The sequence below is a fragment of the Equus przewalskii genome, chromosome 1, assembly GCF_037783145.1.
Source record: "Equus przewalskii isolate Varuska chromosome 1, EquPr2, whole genome shotgun sequence".
NCBI classification, from domain to species: Eukaryota; Metazoa; Chordata; class Mammalia; order Perissodactyla; family Equidae; genus Equus; species Equus przewalskii.
In genome coordinates this window covers 166,664,592-166,678,346 of record NC_091831.1, presented here as the reverse complement: position 1 = coordinate 166,678,346, position 13,755 = coordinate 166,664,592, and the positions used below count along the sequence as shown (strand labels likewise).

At 36.6% G+C, this 13,755-nt stretch overlaps 1 protein-coding gene across 2 annotated transcripts in view; it reads left to right on the top strand.

Moving 5' to 3' along the window:
- PRKD1 (protein kinase D1) overlaps nt 1-13,755 on the top strand; it is a 286,730-nt gene that overhangs the window by 224,928 nt on the left and 48,047 nt on the right. For both annotated transcript variants that reach the window (XM_070628547.1, XM_008521900.2), the window contains 3 exons: nt 11,233-11,443; nt 11,594-11,671; nt 13,477-13,681. In XM_070628547.1, the coding sequence (XP_070484648.1) occupies nt 11,233-11,443; nt 11,594-11,671; nt 13,477-13,681 (494 nt within the window). The remainder of the gene's footprint in view (nt 1-11,232; nt 11,444-11,593; nt 11,672-13,476; nt 13,682-13,755) is intronic.

The following is a 13,755-nucleotide window of genomic DNA, read 5'->3' as shown; positions in this document are numbered from 1 at the left end:
TTTAGATTGTTACCATTTTTTTATTTTAAACAATGCTGAACTAAACATCCTTGTATGTATTTTGTGCACATTTGTAAAAGAGGAGTTTTCTCAATAAGCATTTGTTGAATGAATTAGTAGGTTATATTCTTAGAAGCCAGATAGACTGAAGAATATGTACTTTTTTTTTGCCAAATAGTTCTTTGGAAAGTTGTAAAAGCTTAAATTTATAACTCTGCTGACTACAGTGTATGAGTTTCCATTTCCTCATACTCTTTGTAACAATAGATTTTATCAATATTTTAAAGGCTTTTTTCACTAATTTGATTGGTAAAAAAATTTCAGTGCCTAGATATGTATTTCTTTACTGGAGAGGATAAACAGCTTTTCATATGTTTATTGGCCATTTGGATTTCACCTACAGTGAATTTCCTATCTCTTTTTTTATTGAGTTGTTTATTAGTTGCTTAGAATCTTTATATATTATGGCAGTAATCCTTTGTCTATTAGTCTATAATGGAAGTATATTTTTAGTTTTATGTGTGTTTTTGACAATGTCTTTTCCCATACTGGTATTTTAATACAGAGAAAACATTTTCACTCATTCTCTTATGATGTATACATTATTGAAAATAAATCAATGTCGGCAGATTAAACTTAATATTCTTGTCAAATGATTCAGGAGAATGATCTTTTCTTGAGGTAAAGGGGTAGAAGTCAAGGTAGGAAATGAAGCAGAATTTAAAACACTGGTGTCCTTTGCAACCACAGGATACGACTGATGGCACAATTTTTTTAAAAAAATAAGTTAGGCCTTATGGAATTTTTTTTTTAAATTTGAGAACTTTACTGAAGTTGTTTTAGATGTTTTTAAATGGTTTTAAGGAAGTGTTTACTGTTATAGCTTTGAAGTTAAGGGACCCTATGGAGAATTTATTTTTGGTAAAATTAAATGCTTTTAGCCTAGTCTTTTTGGTAGTTTTTATCATTCAGACTGCCTTACAGAAAATATTAGGAAATAGGGTGCCGGCTCCGTGGCCGAGTGGTTAAGTTCGCGCGCTCCGCTGCAGCGGCCCAGGGTTCGGATCCTGGGCGCGGACATGGCGCCGCTCGTCAGGCTGCGTTGAGGCGGCATCCCACATCCCACAGCTAGAAGGACCTGCAGCTAAGATATACAACTATGTGCCAGGGGTATTTGGGGAGATAAAGCAGAAAAAAGAAAAAAAAAGATTGGCAACAGTTGTTAGTCCAGGTGTCAATCTTTGAAAAAAAAAAAAAAGAAAAAGAAAATATTAGGAAATAAATTGCTCATTCCAAAAATTTTCCCTCTGTTTGACTGTTTTCTATCCTTTTTACATCCTTTAGTTTTTATGAAATTTACACAATATATGAGGGTGCATATTTTCTAAATAATTTTCCATAAACTATTATTTTCATAAAGTTTACTGACTCACATTTAACTAAGACAAACATTGTACTAAGAAGAACTCTTGACTGCATACTTTCCTAGAAAATCTCCCCCAAAAATGACTCATTCAGTTACTGTTTTGGTTCATTACAAAAATAATAAATAAAGACAAGAGAATACCAGTAGTGCATTATCTATCTATAAGTGGATATGATCCTGATATACTTTGTAATAGTCAAGGTAGATTCTTTTCAAATGAACAAATAATGGGGAAAAAAAAAACTTATTTCTAATCCTGAATGAAACTATGATGATGATTCTGGCCAAATGAAAATTTTCCAGGATATTTTCCAAAGTAGCAAAAGTCTATCTAGAAGTAGAGGCTTTAATTATTACTCTTGTGTTCTGGAATTTCAGGAATCCTGGTGATTCATCTGAATTAAAAAGCCATTTTTCCATTTAAATATGCTGACATCCATGTAATACTTTGCCAGATATTGCAAGATTTCTTTTGACGATTGTATAAACTAGTTTTCCAAATTCAAACCTGGGCAGAGTATACTTTCAGTGAGGAAAGACATCCAAGAATTCTTTAACCAGTACTTCTCCACCTCCTGAGAGTCAGAAAAGTATGTGCAGGGGTGGCTTTGTTGGGAAAGAGCCTCCAGTAAAATGAACTGTGAGGCCGACTTTGATGTGCTACTAGTCAGCTGTTATCTGATTTCACTTCACGTATCTGTCTGACCACATGTACATTATCAGTTCATGCTCTGAACAAAAACTTCCAGATGTGTAATTCCAAATATGAGCAATGAGGAGAGTTCTTCGTGAACTCCAAAGGGGGAGGGGGCCATCATATGCCTCTTGCCCACACTTACAAACATGTAGGTCTTAGGAGCAAATGGATCTTTAGCAAAGGCTCTGAAGGGCCTGTGCCCACCTCAGGAAAGGCCCATGGCTCCCCACAAGCCATCCCTTACAACACAAAACATTGCTCTCTGCTTTAAGACGCAGAACAGCCTTGTTACCTATAATAAATATTTGCTTAGTGGCCATCTGTATCCATCTAATGTCATGCTGGGACTGCCAGATTTAAGTCCCTTCCCCTTCAATTCCTGACCAGTCGTGACTACTGAGCTCCCAGCTACTGAGTACTAGGAAAAACGGTTACTCATGTTCACTTTGAGAACTTGTGTGTCCTCACGAATGTTCCTGCTAGAAAAAAGAAAAAGAAATAAAGGTTTGTGTTTTTGTGTTGAAGAAATAATAATGAGGAGGAGTGAGGGGAGTAGGAGATGGGAATTAGTACTGTAAGTTAGACTTTTAGCAACTTGAGAAATAATTCAGCTTCTAAAATATTTATCTGTGCTTTCAGAAATGTTTAAGGAATATTATTTTACTGGATCCATTAGATATGGCTTTCTGATATTTAGTTCTATTTGATCTTGTAAATTCCTCTCTTCTCAAGAAGAATGAAAGTATTGCCATTTTGATAATAAACATAGTGAAATGCAAGATAAAACAATGTCCAGAAGTTATGAACACGTATCCCTCTTTCTCCAAATAGCCCAGTTCTTGATGGTGTCTCTTTCTCTGTAGCTGTGCACTGAAAATATCAATGAGTGATGTAATTTGAGTTAGTGCTTTCCCGTATTTTTAAAACTCAAAGCTTCCCCTTTTTTGGTAGGTAAAGGAAAAGGTCTCTTATCTTTTCTCTCTCTCTCTTTTAACTGAGTTTCATTGAAATGCAGTCTTTGGCTCTATCTACCATGTCGTTTCAGAAGCCCATGTGCACATATGTACACAGGTAGCACCACGTGTTCCTCATTGACTGGTATAGGCTGGGATTCTATGATGTACTATAAAGTTATCCTCATGGTCCATTTTGGAAGGGAAAAGCTCTAACCTTTGTAGCCCTGGGCTGTTTTTCTGGTGCTTTCCAGCTTCTCCTCAGTGTCTCCAAGGCAGTAATCAATGGGACCGTCTCTTTCTACATTATTTCATTCAGCTTTCTAGGGAGCTTAGAAACATGGGCCAAGCCCCTGTCAATTCAGTCAGGGTCAAAAACTATGCAAATGTATGTCCCTAAAATCACTATTCTTGATTTTTCCATCTGATCTGTGTATCATCCGGTTCACTTTCTGTGTGTAGGACAAGTCTTAAAGCCCCAAAACAGAAGCTGTTGACATGCACAGTTGTTTTCTTCCTCGGTGGAAATGCTCCTTTCTTATTTTATAAATTTAGAATGCCTGGCATTAAGCTTGCGTTGCCTTCAAGTACAAAGAGAGGTAATCTTACTTATGTCTCCCTTTTCCTCCAAGAACCTACAGATTTGTAGGATGTTGGTAACTGACATTTTGAAAGAACAGTGCATGTTATTTGCAACAATTCTCCAACAGTTCTGGTGCTTTCCCCACAAAGGGTGGATCACTTAAGAAAATAATAAGGTTCCTTTACTCTTCATTTCTGTTTATTTAAAAAGAGTGAAGCAATATAAAAGTTAATGTAACTTCCAAGACTACTTTAGCAGTCGGCAAATCCAGATCACCTTGTATTTTTAATGAGAGATTATGTATGTTATTACAGTGAAAGCTTTCACAGATTGCTGCAAACATTACAAAATGGATTCTCCACCGTAAAACACAGCATCCATCACCACTAAGCAGGGGGCATACTTTTTTTTTCCTGCCCTGTGGCAACCCTTTTCACAGTTATGAAAAGGTGTTGATTAGCTTTTATTTATGCTATATATTTAAGTACCTAACTGAGGAGCCGAACTCATTTATCTGGCACACTTGGCAGGTAGTTCAAAGAATGTAGATCCAGAATTGTAACACTGAACAATTAGAAACTCACCAAACACCCTACCCTCTTCTCAGTGAGTTACAGGGCGTGGAAATATGGGTGTTCCTATGTGAACTCCATTTCCCAGGGTCTTCAGACTTGTCTGTTGCCCCCGAAATGCTCTGTGCTGGAAAATCCCTGACGCCCTGTGTGAGAGGTAATACATTCATCTAAGTGTTGTTAAAAGGAGCAGATTGTTTCTTTTCCTTAGGAAGTGACCAGCCTCAGACTGAGCATTCACTGGGATGTTTTACTAGCAGCAACTATGGGTGCGGTTAAACAATCATTTCCAAGTGGGATAAACAGATTTCTGAGTATAAAAAAGAAATCTCTAGGCAGTCTGAAGATTGGGAGGACTGAATAGTCCTACACAAAATTCTAACTGCAAATAATGCTCAACGTAGTCATTATGGGGCAAGACTCACGTCAGGGTCCACACCAAATGCCTCTTCTTCAGGAAACCCCTTTTCTGAATGACCCCTTTGCCTCCGTCATGGATGTGGTTTATCTTTTCTTTGAACCTATATGGGCACTTATTCTGTGTGAGGCAGTGTTCCTGAAGTTGGTGATACAGTGACAAATGAAATAGTCAAGATCCTCTCCTCAAGGAACTTATATTCTATTGAAGGGAGACAGTAAAAAACCAATAAGCAAATAGGTAAATAAGACAGTTGCAGGCTGCAGTAGTGGCTCTGAAGGAGAGAGGACAATGTACCAGAGAGTAACAGAGTGTAGACAGGGAGTGTGCAATAAGTTTGGTGGTCTGGAGGCCTCTTCGCAGTGACCTGTGAACTGAAATCTGAAGACTAGGGCAGAACCATGCAGAAAGAAGGGAAGAAGAGCACATATTGTTATTGTTGATAGTAGCAGTTATGTTGTGTTCAGAGTCCTACTGGATAGTAAACTCATTGGGCACAGAGACCGTTGTATATCCCGCAGCATCTGAATTAAGCTTTCAGGTAGGGTATGCTCCAGGAAACACTTGGTAAATTAGATAAATCATCTTGATGGCCATAGGAGAGAACTATCATAAGATGCTATTCTGCAGTGTTCTTTGAATGAGAGTCCAAAATGCTAGATTTTGAAACTTCTGGAATAAAGGATTAATGCTTCATTAGATCTGTTGTCACACAGTTGTGCTAGTGTCTTGTAAGTGTAACAGCACCTGAACAGGAAAGTAGGCAGCCAACTGAGTGATGCTTATACAATAGGAGCTGTTTATTCAGCTAGTCATTATATTCTAGAAAACATGCATGACTCAGACACTCTGAGCACAGACAGCTGGTTGAAAGTCTCTTCTGTAGGTCAGGTTTAAGGGGTTTCACATTGCATTTTGGCATGTAGAACATACTGTTACTTAATTATTCTCACTGTCTCCTGTGGACTCTTCCTTCATGACTTAAATGAGGGGAAGAAAATACTTTCTATTTTTATATTAGCATAAAACCAGGGAAGGTGAGAGCTGGGAGGGACTAAGAAGAGAGGAATCATTGTTATCATCTGGAGCAAGACTACCTGAGTTCGTAGTTCTGCTGCTTACAAGCGGTGTGATCTTGGGCAAAAGATTCAACCTCCCTGTGATTCAGTTTCCTTATCTTTAAAATAAGGATCATAACACTAGTGATCATCAGGTTGAATTAATGCATGTAAAGTTCTGTGAAGAGAGTTTGGTACATATAAAGGTTATAAAAAGTGTTTTGCATCATTAGCTGGTTAAAAGGTCGCAGACTCCCCATGGACCTGATTTATTCCGTCTATCAGTTGACTTGCACACTGTTTCCAGTTTTTTTCAGAGTTGCCAATGTTGAGAAATAGAATTATTTTATAAAACAGCTAGATTTTCTGCTTCTTTTGAAAAACTAAGAAGTCTGGCAACACTGGCTGCCATTGGCATGGCAGCTATTAGCAGTATTTGAGCCGTGGCCATCCCTTTTATAGAGTCTATCCTCTGCAATTGACTATAGTCTCCACCATTCTCTGTTGCATCCCTCACATGAGGGGCTGCCCATTAATATTAACAGCCTACAGGTATTGAGCTTGCTACCCCCACCTTCTAGAGCAGAAGAGTTCTGCACAGATCTTGCATTCGTGTTGGATATGCCAAGTAGGGGTGAGGAACAGGCAGACAAATATCTATGCAGAGCAGTTGCAGTGAAAAACATTCCTTAGCCAATCATACTCTCTTAATATTGAAATCCTATAAAGCAAATGTGTCAAAGTTACAGTCCATGTAATACAAACTTTAAAAAAGGCTTATATCACAGCCTGTAGTTTGAATATCTCTATTGAAATATCTCATCCATTATTCCCAGGCATTTACTTCTTGAAAACATTCATTCTCTTCAGTTCAAGCAACGCTTATTGTTTATCATGCACCCGGCACTTCCTCTGTTAACAGAGGACGAGTGTGGTTAAATCATTAGACAATAAGCTCCAAAGGAAGGGACAGTGTCTTAACCACACTTGTCCTCTGGGACAAAGAGAAAGAGAAAAGTAGAGAAGACTTGAGCATACATGTTGGCATCTCTTTTCTCTTTCTCTTTAACTTAAGGAGCATTTATGTCACCCAAAATCCACTCCCAATATGGGACTGTGAAATGAATTTTAGTTAATAAACATAAATATTTTTATACTGCAGAAGTTTTTATTTGAGCCATATATTTTGTAAAGTGACTTTTCTCTCTCAGGAAATCCTTTCTTTGATTTTTGCATAAATGACAACAAGCAAACCACAAGTAAAGTCAACTTTTCCCCCTCTGTCTTGTAGCTTTACTAATGAAGAGAATTCGTTTTGAACTTGAGGGTGGAATATACCTTGTTGGGAAATTGTTTCAGAGTCCTGTTGAATGTTTAAAGACATGCTGGCAGTTGGAGTTTCCATAATGTAATCTAAGCAGTCATTTCCTGGGAAGGTTCCAGACTTGCTGAGTCATTAATTTAGCGTACCAGGTTAAAAAGCAGAGTAAGTAGGTGTTCAGTGCATATAATTTTAACTTTGGCAGTAATTTCAAATGAGACATTATTAGCATAAGGATGTTACAGGTGCTTCAGAAAACCGTGGACTTTAAAAATATTTTAATCTCTATAATCTTTATTTTCTTTAAACTCTAATCCTGGCTTTCGATTGCAGCTTTCATCATTTTTCTCTTCTCATATTGTCTCCCATCCATGAGGTGGTTCCTCTTATGCTGAGAACAGAAAAGAGACCTTTATACTTTATCATCTATAATTTATCAAATTGAATCCTTTACGTAATCCATCCCAATACCATATATTATAGTGATGTCTTCTCACAAAAGTTCCACACCTGTAATTTGATCCAAACTCCCCCACACAGGAAAAAAAATCAATTCATAGGCCCAATGGCTAATGTAAAAATGTAAATTTTTAGATGCACATTCTCCTGCATATGCTTACCATAATTATAGAGAAGGGAATTTTAAATCTGTTCTGAGAGTTTTGAGCCAGTCTTTGGTCTGAACATAATAATGAAGAAGAATGAAACAAAATGTAGCTGTTCTCTTTCCAAAGCATTTCAACTCTCCTCCCTATTCCCGTAAAAGACAATCATGCCTCAGACGGGCCAAGTTCACCAAATGCACGGTGCCAAACTGGAGCTGCAAGTAATGGTGGAAGTTAGTTAACTTAGTAAACCTGGTAAAACCTTCACTAGTGTTGATGGGTAAGGAAGGATTTTTCTCTTTACTAGAGCTAACTTTTAAAAAAGATCTTATTTAAAGCTCTAAAATACTGTACACATTATAATTAAATATACAACTAAGTAAAAAAATGAAATGGAGTAAGTTTATGAGGAAACAAAGCAATCATGTGTCTCTTTACTTTGAACAATAATGCATTACATGCCAGAAGGACTGATTACTTAAGCTGACGTTACCCTTTGAATCACTAAGTCTGGTTTCATGTCGAAGTTATCTTAAAGTCCAGGCTACTTGGATTTAGATCAATGAGATATTTTATCATCTATTTCCTTTAAAATTACCAATTTCTGAATTTTTGCCTGCTCTGTAACTTGATACATCAAACAAAAAATACTGTAATTACAGCTTTCTGGTGTACTTACCTTCAAACAAAACTTCACATAATAATTGAAATTACATATTTTTTTCCTTAAAATAGGAACCGAATATTAATTATTAATGAAAAATATATCACTGATTCTGAAAATCCTTAGAAGTGTTTGGTTTGCATTCAAATCATTAGAAATGCTTTTAAATGGATGATTTGGCAGGATTACAGAAATGGGGGTTCTTAAACATTTATGTCAACAATGATATATATATATTATAAACAAATGTATGTACAGGGCAATGGCCGTATTTCAATATTTCATAGGCTCTTGTTTTTCTGTTTGTTTTATAATCTGTTATATATCAGTGAAGGCCTTATTTCACATTTGGATTGAAGAATGGATGACTATCTTGTAAGCATTTACAGAGTCATCAGATAGTGACCCAGTCTTCCCTTTTCTGTTAGATTCTTAGATTTGCCCCATGGTGGGGAAAAGTACATGCAAATGAATGTGTGCACACTCCCACGGAATATAATTCTGAAAACAAAGCTTCTGAAGGCTTCTCCACTCTCCCTTTCCCAAAGTGCTTGTAATTTAGTAAAGTTAGACAACTCAATCTCTTTCCAACAGTAGATCTGTTCCCATAGGAAAGGTGCTGCGCATGCACCCCATCTCAAGGTTTTAAAGCTTTGCTTTTTCATTTAGAAATATAAGCCACATTGAAAATGATTAATTATACTTGGAACTATAAGAAAAGGTAAAGATATGCATGTCTAGCCGTGTTGCTAGCTGATTTTAATTTTAAAATGTCGTGAATGGCGGGAGGCCACTCTTTATTAATGCTGTTAAAATCTTAAATTGTTATTAAATCTTAAATGCTATTAAAGTCTTAATTTCTGACACTATAAATTATGCAGTTTGTGAGTTGTTATTCTGTGCCAAGGACACATATGGCTGTGTGAATCTCATCATTGCCTGAGTGTGTGTGTAGTGCAGTCTCCGGGCCACAAAGTATTTATTTTCCCTAAACACATGTAATGTTTTAAAATTCCTTATGTAATCCTACCTTGAAGGTAATAAATGAAATGACTTCTCAAGGATAATTCTGGTTCTTGTAGTTATGGCAGTGTTTATGTGAATGTTACCATATTGGATGAAAAGAAAACATTCAGTTTATCACACTGCATCTCTCTCTTCTAAGGGAATTTGCCCCTTGGTAGAGTTAATAGTCCTATGTCAAACTGGCTCTGATAATACAGTCCTGAATTAGGTATCTTAAATTAAGGAAAATAACTAAAGAGTGATTTGGTCAACTTTTCATATAATTTTCCAAATCTGAGAACATTTTAAGTCTGCTAAGAAAGTGTGACATCAGGTCAGTTTTTATCCTGAGTGTTGAAACTTTCCAACTATGGAAAAATATCACTTTTAATTTTAGTCTGTGCTTAAAACTGGCCGGTTGGCTACAGTTACTCAAGAAGAACACATAAAACAGGGACCTGACTCTGTGGATTTGATTATTTTTCAATTCCATTGAAGATATTTATTCAATATATTTATGGTTCTGGTTTGGCAAAGCTTTGGCCTGTCTTTGAAAGCTCTCTAGATGTCTCTGCAAGAGTTGAGCCTTTCCAGAGTAATTGTGCTTTATAGTTTTCTTTTATGGAATTCTAATTTTAAATCTAACTGTAGACATAATATCCCTAAGTAGAACCTCATCTCAAATTTCTTTTTATTGCAACTAGTGAATCTGCAAATCAAAATTTCTCCATTTGACAATAAGTGGTATAACCTTTTGGTGCAGATAGACATTGAAATGAGTGGAAATTGTATATAAATAGGATTTATTTTTCCTCTCATCAGTAATTATTCCAAATTAGAAATTACTGAGTGAGTTGATAATACAGGGATTCTGGAGGTGAACAAATGTGGAGTCATGTTTTGCCTTCACTATTTACTAGCATTTGACCCAGAAGAATGTATTTAAACTTTATGAGCTTACATGCTCAACTGTAGATAACAAGGCCTATGTTATAAGGCACCTAACACGATGATTACTAAGAGTAGGAACTTAATAAATGAGATCATTATAAAAACTATGAAAAACTAATTCAGCTTGTCTTTTATTCTCATGATCCCAAAATACATTTTTTCTGATGATTCCCAAGTGTGTTTCCATGATATCAAGAGATACCATGAAATTGTCCATAAATGTTGAAAACACAGTTAACTTTAATTAATTTTATTTTTTTAAATCTATGGACTAGGCCGATTCAATAATTCCAAAATGAGAAACAAGAAGGCACAGAGGTATACTTACAACCAAAACCCCAATATTTGTGCATGCTGTATAGTCCATTAGTCACTATGTTTTTAAGTTATAAAAATGATAGTATAATTTTAACCCTTTACTTTTATATGGTTGAAGAATAAGTTTAAATCATTGTTTTTTTCTTTGAAGGAATCCAAAGAAACTCTAGGCACCTTTCAGATGAAGTGCCACGTAGGGCAGACTGGGGGATTACTTTTCATTTTCTGTCTTCTTGAGCCATGGGCATTTTCTAACCATGTGCTTGTCATACTTTAGAAGATGTCAATGAAGTAATATGTGTGATGAGATTAAGAATCCTTTTTGTGTTTATTTTCAACTTTATATTTCTGTATTAAAACCAATTAAATTACTTTTTAAAAGCCAAAAATATTTGAAAGTCCTAGAAACAAGGTTCAAAAATTCTGATCTCCAATTCTCTTCTTTTTAGACTATGAAAAGAAGGTAACTCAAATAAGAAATTGAAGGGGAATAAATTACTTTAATGAACAGAAATATAGTTTTAGTTTATTTCCCTCGTATTCTTAAGGATCAAACCACTACATACAATGTTAAAACAAAATGTGATTTCAAGATGTATAAATAGATAAATCAAGGAGTCTCTTACATCTTATTGTCCTTTATTATTTTTCAAACATCTAGCAAAAGTCACCATCGGAGTCATTTATTGGTCGAGAGAAGAGGTCGAATTCTCAGTCCTACATTGGACGGCCAATTCAGCTCGACAAGATTTTGATGTCTAAAGTGAAAGTGCCGCACACGTTCGTCATCCACTCCTACACCCGGCCCACGGTGTGCCAGTACTGCAAGAAGCTTCTCAAGGGGCTTTTTAGGCAGGGCCTGCAGTGCAAAGGTAAGGATCATCTCGCCACCAAGTATTTGTCACCAGCCAAAGTCGGATCCTTAAACTAATCCTCATCCATTTGAAATGACTATGTTTTTTGTTTTACAACATCTCTTTCTGATGAATACTCGGATTTTCTTTTAAAATCATTGTGATTAGATTGCAGATTCAACTGTCATAAACGTTGTGCCCCGAAAGTACCCAACAACTGCCTGGGCGAAGTGACCATTAATGGAGGTGGGTAACGCTCAGCAGGCACGGCCCTGCTTCTTCCCTGGTAGAGAGTGTGTCCGTTATGACTGAGCAGGATTTTTCACTTTTATTGTTTTCTGTTCAGATACTTGTGACTCAGCCCGGAGTAAATTATGGCCTTAGTTTGTTCCACTTTACTGTGGAAAAGCTCCCATTCCAGCTCAATGAGTTTTGATAAAAACCAGAGACTTGTTCAGTTTCTACATGGTGAACAGCTAGTACTGAGATCTTGGATGTCCAGAATTTGTTCCCCAGCTCTCTTATATTACATGCCTCTCCTAGTTTGTTCAGAAACGCGGAAATTGTTGGCTTGCCTACAAGTTACAGCTCTGTCTCTTCCTCCATCCTCATTCCAAGCATTGAGACAAAAGTTAACTTTTCTTCCCTGTCTGTGACAGAATGGAAGAACCACAGAGGAATAATCACCTGCTTCCTTCCTCCTTCTAGTTACTTCCATTATGGATGTGCTCATTAACCTGCATCTTTAATAATAATAAAAGGAACTTTAATTTAGCCAATTAAAAATGCATATCATTTTCTGTATTTGGGAATATTCCTTTGGGAAAACTCTTAGCTGCATAAAAAGATTCCTAAGAAAAATGTCATGTCCTAAAGGGACAGCTTACATTTTCTTCCCAAGTAGTATTTCTAATGGATTCTTAGGAAAATATTTGACTTACTATCCCAGGCTAACCTTCTCCATAGACAGTGAAGTGCTTTATATCTTCAGTCTGATATCCCTCTGGAAAGAAAATTGGAGATAGAATACCAGAGAAATAAGCTAAGTATTTTCATTACTAAAACATGGAAGAACAAGTGATTATCTTCACTCTAGATCTTTCTTCTCTAGAAGAAATATATACCTAGAAGAAGAAGATGATGATGATGAAGGGAAGTCTCTCCAGGAAAACATTCCCATACTAGTTTCTGCCTTGGTGATTCATGAATTAGCTGCCAAAATGGAAAGCTTGGCAATCTTCCCACTTTCTGTGGCATGTGGTATTGACTTTGTTCAGGTCCAGGAAATGTCTTGATAACTAGAACTAAAGGGAAACAGTGAAGTTTTTGATATTCTTGATTACTTTGAAATTGCATTTCCCCATGCAGTTAGAAAATTTTGGTAAAATGTGAATTTTTCAAGCTTGTCAGGCTAGGGTCTCTGATCAATCAATTTTCTAATTTTAAAATAAGTTCTTCACATTAGTCATTATAATTTGCTGCATTACCATAAACTACATAATGACAGAATTCAAAATTACGTCAAATATCAAATATCTTAGGTATTTAAAAGCTGCTGCTTCTGTGACCCATTTTGATATTGGAATCCATGATTTAAGAAGTCACTGGAATCACAAGAATCAATGACCCTGAGTCTTCTTGCATGTGAAGGTTTTCCCTCATCCTCCCATGTATTTCTTTTTCCCACCAGGGCTGCATTACTGAAATATGATTGGTTTCCTCTTGACTTGTATCTGATAGCACTTTGTGACACTTTGCTTGTGTCCCACCATGGCTTCCTTCTAGGGCTCTCCATGACTTTTCATGTTTTTAGACTTAGGAACTTAGGGGCATGACAAGCATCTGCTTGTAAAATTATATATTCATCCTTTCACAAATTCAGATACTTATGTACTAAAATAAAGAAGGAAAGTGAAAGAAAAGATAAAGTTATCTCATCACTGTATATTTTAGGGCTTCCAATTGATTTGTTTTAGGATTGGCTAACTTTCTCTTAAGTCGTGGCTCCAGGATTCCAGGCTTATCTTCATGGGTGCAAAACAATTTTTTAGATTTGCTTAGCCCTGGGGCAGAGTCTGACGTGGTCATGGAAGAAGGGAGTGATGACAATGACAGTGAGAGGAACAGCGGGCTCATGGATGACATGGAAGAGGCAATGGTCCAAGATGCTGAGATGGTGATGGCAGAGTGCCAGAACGACAGTGGGGAAATGCAGGACCCAGACCCAGACCACGAGGACTCCAACAGAACCATCAGGTGAGGGCTGCACTCCCAGCCTTGGTCCAACAATGGAACTCCAAGGGGTATTACTTTTTAAAGCTTTTGATATT